This window comes from Perca fluviatilis, chromosome 4 (genome assembly GCF_010015445.1).
Source record: "Perca fluviatilis chromosome 4, GENO_Pfluv_1.0, whole genome shotgun sequence".
NCBI classification, from domain to species: Eukaryota; Metazoa; Chordata; class Actinopteri; order Perciformes; family Percidae; genus Perca; species Perca fluviatilis.
Window position 1 is genome coordinate 33,010,747 of NC_053115.1, and position 14,616 is coordinate 33,025,362.

The window sequence follows — 14,616 nt, forward strand, 5'->3', positions numbered from 1 at the left end:
CGATTGTATTCCAATTTTTTTTTCACTTTCTTTCAAAAAACATTTCTCACATTTTTTTAATTATGTTTTTGTAAAAAGTTTTTTGTTGCTTTTGTCGATATTTTTTCTCTCACTTTTTTTATTTTTTTTTGTCACTTTTTCTGATTTTTATAGGTCACCTTTTTCAGCGTTTAATAAAAATATAAATGTTTTTGTCGATTTTTTCCCTGTGTTTTTGTAGCTTTTTCCAACATTTGTCACTTTTTTCAACGTTCTTTTGTCATAGTTCTGATATAAAGTTTTTGGAAACGGGTCAAATTTGACCCGAGGACAACAGGAGGCTTAAACATCACCCTCCGGGGATGTCAGATTTTTAGTTCAGATTGAGATTTTTTATTTTTTTTTAAGATTACTTTTTTGGGGCTTTTCCCTTTATTATATCGCTGCAAAGGACTCAGCCTACATGGGGTCGAACGCTCTTACTGGGTGAGCTAGAGGCCGCCCCCATTGAAATTTCTTTTAAAATTTAGCATCCGTTAGCATCCTTATCAGTTTTTATGACTTCACAGATATGAATTCAGTGATTATTTCTAACAGAGGGAGATGATTAGTAACATGAACAGAGTCAGAGTGAATATTTGCTGAAGTCCGTCTACTTCCAGTATGAAGTAACGACTGTCTCATCCCACGACTCCAGAGTCGGACGATGAGTACAGCGACGACGACGACATGAGCTGGAAGGTGCGGCGCTCCTCCATCAAGTGTCTGGAGGCGTTGATCCACACTCGCCGGGACCTCCTGCTCTCCTTCTACTCCTCCATCTGCCCCGCTCTGCTGGCCCGCTTCAAGGAGCGCGAGGAGAACGTGAGGGCGGACGTCTTCGCTGCCTTTTCGACGCTGCTGAGACAAACGCGAGTGGGATCTGGTCACCACGGCAACGTCAAGGCCGGCTCAGACTCAGCGCTGAGCCGGGAGGAAGAGCCGGCCGTCGCCATGCTGGAGACACAGGTAGGCTACTACCGGTACAGAGTCAGTCACTCCCAGAATGTGAAGGTGTTCCAGCAGCTTTTACAGTGGATTTATTTTACAGTCTGCTTTATAGGCCAAGTATGTGAACATATACAAGGAATTTATTTTTTCATTGCTCTCATTGCACTTACACAGAAATAGACATACAGCTAAAAACAAGGACAGCGAAGCTGGACAAAGGTAAAACATAAACATTTAACTAATATGTACAGGTAGAAATATACTCTTAAAAAAAAATATATATATATATATATATATATATATATATATATATATATATATATATATATATATTATATATATATATATATATATTTATATATATATATATATATATATGTATATATATATATATATATGTGTATATATATATATATATATATATATAGTATATATACTGTATATTAAAAAAACAAAAACAACAACAATGTGACTAATGTGGCTTTATAAGCTGCAAAAAACCTAGTGATCCTTAGGAAAAACATTAACAGAAAAGTAAATAATAGGTGAAAACAAAAACTCAAATAGCAAATGCATGATGATGATGATGATGATGATGATGTGTGTGTGTGTGTGTGTTGTCTGTCCAGGTGCCGGTGATAGTGAAGACGCTCCACAGACAGCTGAAGGAGAAGAGCATTAAGTCTCGACAGGGCTGCTTCTGTTTGCTCACTGAGCTCTCTCACACGGTACCTGGAGCTCTGGAGCAGCACATACCTGCTCTAATACCTGGTATACACACACACACACATGCACGCATGCGCACACTCATTTATTTTACACTGCCTTTTTCTTGCTCTTTATTTCTCGCTCTTCCCTCCTAACATCTGTCTGTCTTTTCATCTGCTTCATTTTCTCTTCCCCCCTGCTCTCTTTTTCCTCCCCGTTCTCCCATCCTCCCTCCTCCAGGCATCGTCTTCTCCCTGACAGACAAGTCCACCTCCTCCACCATGAGGATCGATGCTCTCTCCTTCTTCCACGTCCTCCTCCTCTCCCACCCTCCTCAAGCCTTTCAGCCGCACATGCAGGTTCTTTAAACATCTTTATAAGCTTTGCTTCAAGATATATGTGAAACGTGCATATTGTTTAAACATATGAATTTGCTGTTATGAATAATGTAAACCTGCAGACTTACCGTTTAGTTTCATATCTTGATGTTGTGGCTCAGTCAGTCAATTCATTTCATAGTGAGATAATTAAACTACGACTCACCACACTAAATTCAAGATTCAATACTTTATTGCCATACAACTCGGTGCAAGTTGCTAGGAATTTGCTTCAGTGTGCTCATGACAGGACATCAACAAGATACAACAAAAACATAGAGCTAATATATACACATATGGTATCCCACACGGGATCACACTTGACACAGGCAGATATAAAAAAAGGGCACACCGCTCACTACATACCTGGAGGCTAAAACTAACTAAAACAAAGAAGAAAACAAGATTAACAAATCTGGCAATCGTAGCATGTAGACCAATCACTTCCTCGGTCTGGTAAACAACTATTAACATACAGTATCTCACAAAAGTGAGTACACCCCTCACATTTTAGTAAATATTTCTTTGAATGGGACAACACTGAAGAAATGACACTTTGCTACAATGTAAAGTATTAAGTTTACAGCTTGTATAACAGTATAAACGTGCTGTCCCCTCAAAATAACTCAACATACAGCCATTAATGTCTAAATTGCTGGCAACAAAAGTCAGTACACCCCTATGTTAAATTCCCATAGAGGCAGGCAGGTTTTTATTTTTAAAGGCCAGTTATTTCATGGATCCAGGATACTATGCATCCTGATAAAGTTCCCTTGGCCTTTGGAATTAAAATAGTCCCACATCATCACATACCCTTCACCATACCTAGAGATTGGCATGGTTTTATGTCAGTTAGCCTAATAGCTAGTTTGATTTGCATTGAGAGATGATTGTATGGAAAGTACCCCATGCCAATCTCTAGGGGACTGCACATTTACACTGTTATACAAGCTGTAAACTTTACATTATTGCCAAGTGTCATTTCTTCAGTGTTGTACCATTAAAAGATATAATGAAATATTTACTAAAATGTGAGGGGTGTACTCACTTTTGTGAGATACTGTACATTCTCACTAACTCACTCAGACACACCTGTCACACAGGCATTTCATCTTGGTTGTATTCATGACTCAATAGCTGAAAAAAAAAGTCTGAACATATAAAGACTTCTTTTCTTCCCCCGTGCTGTGCTTCCTGCAGGTGCTGCTGCCTCCAGTGGTGGCGTGTGTAGAAGACACGTTCTATAAGATCACCTCGGAGGCTCTGCTGGTCGCCCAGCAGCTGGTCAGAGTGATGCGACCGCAGGGACAGAGCGCCACAGCCGGACGATTCGACCCTAAACCGTTTGTCAAAGAGGTGGGAAGGCTGGGTCTGACCCATCTGTTTGGCTTCTCTGATCTGTCGAGCTTCAGCCACTTTGCTCTGATCTATACTTTCCCGACTGTTCATCACTTTCAACTATGGCTTTTATTCATTACTTCATTCAATCTTTATTGATACTTGAGAGATCATTGAGGGGCAGCCCTCATTTGCAATGACGTTAAGTCAGTTACAAAGACAAAGGAAAAGAAGGAGACACCATCATAAGAACAGAGAAAGGCACTAAAACTTTCCGAAATGGAAAAACAATGTCAGCGTAGAGCTCCAGTATACAGAGATACAGTAACATCCTGTTTTCATTATTAACACGCAGAAGTGTAAGCAGCCTAAAGTCGGCCAGACACTGTGTGGATTCTGCCAGATCAGTTTGTTGTTTGGAGTGCAGTTTGAACGGGGTAATGGCCATGTTTACAGAATTCCGGGAAGATTCAAGGTATTCAAGGTGGAAATGAGTGGTATTTAAAATGTTGAAAACTGCAGTCTTGTCACTTCTTTGATATAAAAAGTGAACATCACTGCAGAACAGACACCACTTTGTCTGCATCTTCTAGTCATCTGCATCTCTATGTTGTTGTTTTTTTTTATTTACTTTCCGTTCATAATAGAACTGCACAAGTAATGCTGCCTTTCAATATTTATGTCAGCATTGTGGACGCAGCTACCTTTGCATAAACTTTATTGAAATTGTCATTAGACACAACGGACTGGGGAGTCCATGCAGCGTTGGCTAATACAGTGTTAGCATAAAAGTGGCAGGTTCTGGCGTGCAGAAAGGGCAGAATAAAATGTGTAGTTTGAACAAAACGTACACAAGATCAGTAAAAGGGTCAACAAGCCATCTGTTGGTACTGTGGAGTATGATCTTTGAAAAAAAAAAATCACAACAGGTTCTCTCTCCAAGGTGTTTTCTGCAACCCTGAAGAGGCTGAAGGCAACGGACATCGACCAGGAAGTGAAAGAGAGGGCTATTTCCTGTATGGGTCACATGGTGTGTCACCTTGGTGACCACCTGGGGGCGGAGCTACAAGGTGTTTTGGCAATCTTCCTGGAGAGGTTGAAGAATGAGATCACAAGACTGACAGCAGTTAGGACCATCACCCTCATCTCTGCGTCTCCATTAAAGGTTCAGTAGGAAACACACTTTATTTGACTTATAGTTATTTATTATATAAAAGTATTTATTAAAAAGACTTTTGGAATGTAACAATTACAAGTACAAATTTGAGGCACTTTACTAGAGTATTTCCATTTTCTGCCATTTTATACCTGCACTCCACTACATCTCAGAGGTACAGTAGTGTACTTTTTAGTCCACTAAATGTGTCTGATAGCTTCAGGTACTTTTCAGATGACCGTTTTTCCTCCTCTTCCTGTCCAGTGAAAACCACGTGTCTCCAGATGTGTTGATGTTGAATGTTTGTTATGAACTGAAGGATAAAGGGTTCCTTTATGTATCGAGAAAACTTCTCCTCCTTCTTAAGCTAAATCAAGTCTTTAAAAAGCCTCTTGGATCAGCTGGAAAATGCATCGCCTGAAAGCTGAAAACAGGGCTGTTTTTCTGACACCATGAGAAGTTGACTTTAGAGATACGTGGTTCTGGGCGCCCGGATAGCTCAGTTGGTAGAGCGGGCGCCCATATATGGAGGTTTACTCCTTGCCGCAGCAGGCCCGGGTTCGACTCCGACCTGCGGCCCTTTGCTGCATTTCATTCCCCCTCTTTCTCCCCTTTCATGTCTTCAGCTGTCCTGAATAAAGGCCTAAAAATGACCAAAAAATAATCTTAAAAAAGAAAAAGAGATACTGTACGTGGTTCTCACAGGACAGCAATGCTACAAGCATATGATGATCTTATAGGATAGAATAGAATAGAATAGAATAGAAGATACTTTATTCATCCCCGTGGGGAAATTCAAGTGTCCAGCAGCTCACACATAAACACACACTCGTATACACCACACAGTTCCCTATAATTAATAAATAAATAAATAAATACACTGCGAATGCATACACAAGAGAATTAAAAACAGAATAAAAGCAGCATAATTATATTATATTATGTCTGCGTTAAGAGTTAATGGGAATTAAGGGGAGGGGAGGGGGTCATTTGTTGGTGTTAAATAGCCTGATGCCTGTGGGGACAAAGGATCTCCTGAACCTCTCTGTCCTACAGTGCAGCGAGAGCAGTCGCTCACTGTAACTGCTCCTCTGTCCAGCCAGGACGTTGTAGAGGGGGTGCTTGTCATTACCCATTATGGCGTACAGTTTGTTGCATGCACGCCCCTCTACTACAGTTCTCAGTGAGTCCAGTCTTCTGCCCAGCACTGAGCTGGCCTTTTTGACCAGCTTGTCGAGACGTCTACTGTTCTTGTCTGTCATGTTGCCACCCCAACAAACCGCCCCATAAAACAGGACACTCGCCATCACAGTCTGATAAAACATGAGCAGCAGATCGCTACTAATGTCAAAAGATCTGAGCCTCCTGAGAAAGAAGAGACGGCTCTGTCCCTTTTTGTACAGAGCATCTGTATTAGCGGACCAGTCAAGCTTACTGTCCAGGAGTACACCCAAGTACTTGTAGGTCTGCACAACCTCAATGGCCTCCCCCTTTATGCAGACCGGCTGACAGTTTGGCTTTGACCTCCTAAAATCCACCACCATCTCTTTAGTCTTGGTGGTGTTCAGGAGGAGACAGTTCTTATTGCTCCAGTCACAGAAGTCCTCCACAAGGTCCCTGTACTCCTCCTCCCGTCCACCTCGCACACATGCCACAACAGCCGTATCATCGGAGTACTTCTGGATGTGGCAGGACTCAGAATTGTACTTGAAGTCCGATGTGTACAAAGTGAACAGGAACGGAGCCAAAACTGTCCCCTGTGGAGCCCCCGTACTGCACTCCAGCGACCCCGAAACACACCTCCCCAACTTGACAAACTGCAGCCTTGATGTTAAGTAGTCCGTTATCCAGTTGGTCAAGGATGGGGCCACCCCTATACTTACGAGCTTGTCTCTCAGTATAAGGGGCTGGATGGTGTTAAATGCACTAGAAAAGTCAAAAAACATGATCCTTACATAAGAACCAGGCACATCCAGATAGGCATAGGCCCGGTGCAACATGAAGAGGACCGCATCCTCCACTCCTATATGTTCCTGGTAGGCAAACTGAAGGGGATCTAATTCTTGTGCAACCTGCGGTTTCAGGTGGCGGAGGATCAGCCGCTCCAGAGTCTTCATAATGTGGGATGTTAACGCCACTGGCCTGTAGTCATTCATCTCCACCGGGCGTACTGTTTTGGGCACTGGTACAAGACAGGATGTTTTCCACAACACCGGGACTTTCTCTGTCTGTAGACTCAGGTTGAAGAGGTCATGGAGGGGCTCCGCTAATTGAGTTGCACAATCCTTCAGTAGTTTTGGACACACACCGTCCGGACCTGCCGCTTTCCCTGTATGCAGTCTCCTTAACTCCGCCCTCACCTCTTCTATTGTTAAAGACAGAGAGCGCTGGTCAGATGTTGCAGTATCCACACTTGCTGATGACAGGTGACAGCTCCCTGTAAGAGAAGACCAGGATGGCAGAGTCGAAAGCAAAGTTGTAGTGGGGGCTGCAGATACAGGTTTGGGGATCCCGCTACATAGCGGGTACACCAGAGAGGATGAAAAAGCAGCAGCAGAAGGGGTATCTGAAGTAGTGGAGGTGACGGAGGTGACAGCTGGTGAGACCCTCCCGGCTGGGTCAGGGCAGCATCCGCCCCCCCTGTCAAACCTATTGTAGAACTGGTTGAAGTCATTGGCTTTGTCCACATCTTCCTCAAAAACCTGGCCATTCTTCTTTTTAAATCCAGTGATGTTTCTCATCCCCTTCCACACCTCTTTAATGTTGTTATCCCGTAGTTTCCCTTCCACTTTGTTTTTATAGTCCACCTTTGCCTGCTTCAGTGTCCTCCTCAACTCATGCTGCACCCCTCTGAGCCTCACTCTGTCTCCATTCCTGAATGCCTGCTTTTTCTGATTCAGTAGCTGTTTGATGTCACTGGTAATCCAAGGTTTATTATTAGCAAAGCAGCGTACAGTCTTTACAGGTATCGTAGTGTCCCTACAGAAGTTGATGTAGTCTGTGATGATGCCCACCCTCGCATCAATGTCCATGCTGTTTCCCTGGGACTCCAACAGCACATTCCAGTCTGTGCATTCGAAACAGTCCCTCAGGGCATCGCTGGCCTCTGGTGACCATTTCCTAAACGAACGAATTGTAACTGGCAGCTTCTGTACACAAGGTTTGTATGTGGGCTGGAGAAAGACTAAACTATGGTCTGATCTGCCAAGTGGTGGTAGAGGTACAGCACTATAGGCCTCTTTGACATTTGCATAGAACAGATCAAGTGTATTATTCTCTCGTGTGGGACAGTCCACATACTGCACAAAACCAGTCAGATGGGAGGTGAGGGTAACATGATTAAAATCCCCTGTGATTACAATAAAAGCCTCAGGATGCTGGGTCTGTAATCGAGCCACAGCGTCATGAATGATGTCACACGCAGCCGCAGCCCCCGCCCTTGGTGGAATGTAAACAACAATGGCAACCACGTGTGAGAACTCCCTCGGAACATAGTATGGTCTAAGACCAACAGCCAGCAGTTCAATGTCCTGACAGCAGATCTTCTCATACACTGTACAATGTCGGGAGTTACACCATCTGTTGTTCACAAACAGAACCAGTCCCCCACCTTTACACTTGCCACTGGCCTTCGCATCTCTGTCGGCTCGCACAACAGAGAAGCCAGGTAAGTCCACACATGAGTCCGGTATGTTGTTGTTCAGCCAGGTCTCGGTAAAACAAATCAGACTGCACTCACGGTACAGTCGCTGATTCCTCACGAGTGCCTCCAACTCGTCACACTTATTAGTGAGCGAGTTTACGTTACCCGTGAGGACTGAAGGTAGAAAAGGCTTGTACCTCCATCTCCTAGCTCTTAGCTTAGCCCCGGCTCTACATCCTCGATACGGCTTACACAGCACAGCCGGTATGGGATGTCTGGCTCCGTATCTGGTCTTCTGTATTACCAGAAGTTCCTCTCTTGTGTACACTACTCTTCGCAAAGTAGTATTCATCATACAACACAGGGAAACTCACGCAAAAACAGGACATACTGGAGCTACTCGGACCTGCTGCCACTCAGACGGCGCACACCACACCTGGATGCATGGCTGTAGATTAAACTAGCCCACAGTATATAAAGGAGTTAAAATGAGCACAACTTTAAACATCTACAGCAGTAAAATGGAACACACACATTAATGCAGCAGGAATATTAATCCAGAAACATCAGATAGAAGAGGAGAACTGCGACAGGGAGCATTTTACTGGACAATGAGTACTTTTACATACTTTTACTTGAAAAAACTACCGTATGTTATTACTTTTACTAAGTAAAGGTTGTGAAACCTCCTTCCGACACTGAAACATAACCAGACTTTCTTCTCTGTCTTTCCTTCCTCCATCTCGTCCAGATCAACTTGTCGTCCATCCTGCCAGAGACTCTGTCTGTGTTGGGATCGTTCTTGCGGAAGAACCAGCGAGCTCTGAAGCTCGGCACGCTGGCGTGTCTGACAGCGCTGGTCACGCATCATGCCGCCAGCATCAAGCCTGCCGCGCTGGAGCCCGTTCTGAGCGAGCTTCCTGCTCTGGTGGACGAGGGCGACATGCACGTATCACAGGTACTGTAGGTACTGCACTGAGTTCAACACAAACACTCGGTAACCCTTGTGTTGTGCTCGAGTCAAATTTGACCTGTTTTCAAAGTTTTTTAATATCAGAAATATGGGTTTCTTTCAACCGAATTGCCTAAAAATAAGTGGATGCATGGATGTACGTTTTATGGAACCCATACAACATTCTTCACAGGTAAAATGAATGATTACTTTCATTGGATTTTGGGTGTTTTATTCAATTTTATAGAATAAAAAAAAAAAAGATTAAATGGTTTAAATGGTTTTAAAACAGTGTCAAGACTATACTTTTGCTGCGTTCATGCCACCTCGGAATAACAGGCCCCGCCCCCCTGGTTACAATAGGCTCGTTCGAGATGAGCCAGATCTGCGCAGAATCGATCACCGGCGATCGGCGCCCAATGCATGCCGGTTAGATTTGTGTCCGACTTGATCCCGACTTGCTCTGACGTCATGCACACGTGGGCAACGATAATCTCACGAGACCAAGGCGGCCGCAGTTCTGAGACGCAGGTAGCGCAGTTGCTTTTCACCGACTGCAAGAGCCAGGCGGACGCAGGTGGACCCAGTGCATGCTGGGAAACGCCGGCCTCTCAGCTGATCGAACAGCTGATTGGTTCAGAATCGACTCAACATGATGACGTTTTCTATAAACTTTTTATTGATTTTGAATCGGAGGGATTTTAACTGCTATTTGTCTGATTTAAAGGCTTATATAACACATGTTGTGAGGCTGATAGTTATGTTTAGAAGTCAGAGAGACTAAATCTGTTCAGATTACGGATCATCTACAGTCTGCTGTTTATTAAAATCAGCAACAGATCACATGTAGAGAATTTTGACAGCTACTCTGTCATAATAAAACCAACTGGAGACTGTGTAGGAGCAGATATATGGGTCTGATAACATTTTATTAAACCGGAATCGGACCCGAACAGACCACAGTGTTTGTGTCACTTCCTGTTCAGCCTGAAGGCTGCTGGAGTCAGCTGGAAAACTGTCCGACTTGAGAGCGGACTTTTGTCTCTGCCCCCCGCTGCTGCCGCCTGCTCTCGTCTACTTTACAGGCGAGGCGCAGTTCATCTCCAACGAGCCTATTGTTTTTCCGACTGGCAGCGTTCACATGGTCGGGATGCGTGTTCTTCTTCTTCTGTTATATTGGCGTTTGGCGTTACAACTTTTTGCATGACTGCCACCAACAGTTGGCCGTAGCCTAAAGCATCAGGTGTGTGAAAACATGGAGGCCACAATAACAAAAGATTTGCTGCTGTTTTCTTATGCGAGCATCCAAACAGCACATGGACAGGTGTTTGTTTGTGTTATCTGCAGGACAACCAATGGGAAAAGACACGGATAAGGTGTTTTTTTTTTATACATAGGCCTATTTATGAATAATTTCAAACATGTTATGTCTGTGTATGTTTCTTGGCAGAGGCGTTTGTCCACAATAAACATTTTATTGTCATTGAAATATGTTCAATGAACCAAAGTCGCCTCCATCAAACGTCAGTTGTCAACAACACGTCACCGACTGGGAAACTCGGTTATTAAAATCCAGCCCGAGTTTCCCACCTCTGATTCCAACAGGACGTTACGTGAATGGTGACGTTTTCACTCGGAAAAACGTTTTTCCGATGTCCATGAACGCACGGTTTGACAGATACCCATCAGTGATGAAAACAACCTCTGATCTTAATTATTAGTCTAAAGAATTCATAATTTCTGCTTTGTTTTGACTGAAAAGTTAGGTATAATGTCATTAAAATTAGGTTTATTGAACATGAATATAAAAAGTGTTAAATAAGTGACAAAAATGTTTATAAAAAAGAAGTGTCAAAAGCATCGAAAAAAGCGATGTCGGAAAAAGCACAAAAAATTCAATTTTGATACGAATGGGCAACGAGTTGATGGTCGATGGGACGACAACACGAGGGTTATTCCAGCTCCTCCCACCACGTAGTTGATCCATTTAGAGAAGAAATGATGCTGGCGTTGTCCTCTGTAGCCCGCTGCTCATCTCTGCTCCACGCTACATTAGCTGCTGCTAGCTGCTAGCTCAACACAGCCACATTTCCAACTGAACTGTTGGCGGTAGTTGCATTGTGGGTAATGTAGGCAGCAGGTTTTGACCAGAGAGCAGAATAAAATAGATGAGTGGTTCCCAATGACCAACGTAGGTATGGGTTACTTATGGATGGAATTATAGTGAAAATAAATCATTCCTCATTTTGCTGGGTACCCCTTAGGACCCCCTCCAGATCCCGTGCTGCATCAATTTTGAACCTTTTCTTCTCAACAATGTTATAGGAGTGCCGTGTTGAATCCTTGGTTGAACTAATTCCTGTATTCCAGTCCTGTGTCCCTGTGTGGGACGACCCCAGCTGGGTCTAGTGCTCACCTGTCTCTCTGACTCGTCAGGAGCTCGTCAGAGTAACCTGGAACACCTGAGGGTGCCCAGGATATTTAAGCCTGGCTGCAGTGCAGCTGAGCAGGAGAACGTCTTTGTGGCTGAGGAAACTGGTACTTCTTCTACATAGTAGTATGAACCAGCAGTGTGGCCATTCAAACACCAATTTCCAAATGATCCTGGAAGAGAAGCAGGAGTGATGGTGCAGATGATGAGTGTTTTAGCGTTCCCACACGAGGAGTTCTGTAGAAATATATGCGTTAGCCTACTGTCTATGTAGTAGTAGTAGTAGTAGTGTAACCTTCTTTGAAACGTGCGCCTTCAGCCCCTGTTTGACTTGCTTGCTCAGATCCAGCTAGATCCACTGAAATAAAATTAGACAAGGATGGCTCCTTCAGCATTTTCACCTGATGCTGGGTCGCTCTTTTCTCCGTATTGCAGCATCATTTGGAAATTGGTGTTTGAATGGTGCTGGTTCATACTTTTCTTTTCATAGTGACCGTTCTCTTCTCCTTTCCCAAATCCAGGCCAAGTCTTGCGTAGAAGAATTAAGTTTCCTCAGTCAAGTCAGCCACCAAGATGTTTTTATTGCTTGGCTGCACTGCAGCCAGGCATCAATAACCTGGGCACCCTCAGGTGTTCCAGGTTACTCTGACTTAGCTCCTGCTGAGTCAGAGAGACAGGTGAACAGCCAGACAGCACGGGTTGTTGCCTGTGAGTCAGCTTCCCATCACAGAGAGTGCTGTATAGAGATATTGTTACGTGAAACCTGTTGACATGGTGTATGTCTCTGTTTAGGTATCCGTCACCTTGCTGACCTGCATGGCCAAATGGTGTCCCTCCTCTCTGGCTAAGATCAGCTCCTCCGTGCTGCCGGGAGTCTTCAGACTCGTCCACTCTCCACTGCTGCAGGGTGCAGCACTGGCAGCCATACTGGACTTCCTACAGGCACTGGTGCTGTCCAAAACCAGTAACCTGGGCTACAGGTAAGCTGGTGTGAGTGTGTGTGAGAGCTGTGTGCTGGATCTGCTTAGGCCCAAATGTCCCCACAACCATAGAAAACTAGGAAAGGTGTTTACTCTGTTGGTCAGTTATCTGGTGGGAAAAGTGTTTAGTGTTGAGGACAATTACTAATGGTTTGTTTCTTTTGGCCCACATGAGGTTTTTAATATGGATATTAATCTATTTTTAAGATCCAGGTCTTTTTGCCAATATTCAAAGACAACTATTTTTTTTTTTTAAAGTTTAAAAAAGAAAGCAGAAAGGCAAAAACTCAAGTTTTCCTCAGGCTTGTTAACCACCTATAAAGTGAAATGAAAACTTTCCAAAAAACACAATGTTGAAACTATTTTGTGATTAGAAGCCCATTAAAATGCCAAAATAATACTGCATATTTAGGCTTTTACGAGTCTGTAATCAAGTCTCAAGTTTGTGGAGTTAAGAACTTGATATCCAGCTGATAGCAAATTAACCCTTACAAGTTAATTCTACAGACTGTACACATTAATATCAGCTGCGATATGACTTCTGTAGCTCAGAAGGAGCTTTGTCAAGTCTGAGAAAATGACTTCTGATTATGCAATCAGAGGTAATTTCAGCTGGGAATTAATAAACCCAGGATACATCTTTTGGTTTGATCACGGTTCTGTAACACCCAGATAATGTATTAACACAGGTACGCAGCCTGTTGTAGCGTGTGCGCACGTTCCTGTGTGTCCTTTTTAGTTGATGGCGGACCTCATTATTTGCACCAGCAAGCATTGGAAATGGTTTTAAATTCCCTCCAGTGAAGTAAACCACGTCCTCTCATAAAACATTGCATTTCTTTCTTAAATGAACATAAAATTGACAACCATCAACAGTCATACCCCTTAGCACTTCAGCTAATGTAAGCAGTTCATTGCAGTTAAACAAAGAAATGGCAATTACCTAAAAGATTGCAATTAATGAAGTAATTGTTACAGGCCTACTTACACTCTAATTAAAACAGGATTCACTGCGTTCACACAAGCAACTTATTCATCTCCCCTTGTTTCCCTTTTGTTTTCTTTTCTCTCGTTTCCTCTCCTGTTTGTCTCCTCAGTCAGTTGCTGAAGTCTCTCACCGATCCGTTCCACCGCTCCCAGTCTTCAGACAGCACCATCATCCACAGACAGTCGTACCAGTCTGTGGCTCGCTGTGTGGCCGCTCTGTCCTCCTCCTGCTCCAAAGAAACTCCAGCCACGGTGGCCGGCCTCATGCAGGAGGTGTGTGTATGTGTGTGCGAGTTTGTACACGGGTAAAATACAACACCATGTGTGTCAGATTCACTGTATCTCCTCTCTTCTCCTCAGGTGAAGAACCCTGGTTCTCCAGAGTCTGCCCGAGTCCTGGCTCTGTTGTGTCTGGGGGAGCTGGGGAGGAGCGGCAGCCTGGGGCGGAGTAAGGAGGTGCAGGGAGTCATCCTGGAGGCCATCTCCTCCACCAATGAGGAGGTAGGACATACTGGACATGGCTCCCAGGCTGCAAATAACAATTACTTGTATTGGTGAATTTTCAGAGTTGACGGATATAAGAGCAGGCATGTCTGTAGTAATATCCCACAATTTTATAAAACGAAAAATGACGTTCTTGTATACCAGTGGTTGCCTTTTCAAGGCAACAGCACTGCAGAGAGCTTGAGACAGCTGGGGATATAAGGACAGGCAGCACAGAAACAAACACTGACATCACCACAGTATTAAAATAACATCCGAAACACACAATGCATAATTGATACTTTAAATGAGTAGTAGTTCAGCTCACAGTTGAGTAGGAGGTCGTTAATGTGGCCCAGGACACATTCCTGCTATAGACCTTTTTCATGGCAGACATGTTGACATGTCATAGTAGGAAAAGCGGTGAGGTGTATTCAAAACTATTAATGATGGCTGCATTCCACTTAGGAGAGGTCCTGGTATTGTGCATGCTGACTCACTGAAATAGCTTACTGGGACACTTGATGGAATTGAGCCATTGTTAAAGGGGTGATAGAATGATTATATAGGGTATTTCACACTGTTCCTTATG

General features: G+C 43.7%; 1 protein-coding gene across 1 annotated transcript in view; it reads left to right on the forward strand.

Annotated features, from left to right (window-relative positions):
• The window catches only part of cand2 (cullin-associated and neddylation-dissociated 2 (putative)), a 31,195-nt gene that overhangs the window by 8,644 nt on the left and 7,935 nt on the right, over window positions 1–14,616 (forward strand). The window contains exons 9-17 of the mRNA XM_039797455.1: window positions 677–987; window positions 1,599–1,740; window positions 1,918–2,036; window positions 3,255–3,410; window positions 4,336–4,557; window positions 8,943–9,149; window positions 12,367–12,554; window positions 13,652–13,814; window positions 13,902–14,042. Of these exons, the coding sequence (XP_039653389.1) occupies window positions 677–987; window positions 1,599–1,740; window positions 1,918–2,036; window positions 3,255–3,410; window positions 4,336–4,557; window positions 8,943–9,149; window positions 12,367–12,554; window positions 13,652–13,814; window positions 13,902–14,042 (1,649 nt within the window). The remainder of the gene's footprint in view (window positions 1–676; window positions 988–1,598; window positions 1,741–1,917; window positions 2,037–3,254; window positions 3,411–4,335; window positions 4,558–8,942; window positions 9,150–12,366; window positions 12,555–13,651; window positions 13,815–13,901; window positions 14,043–14,616) is intronic.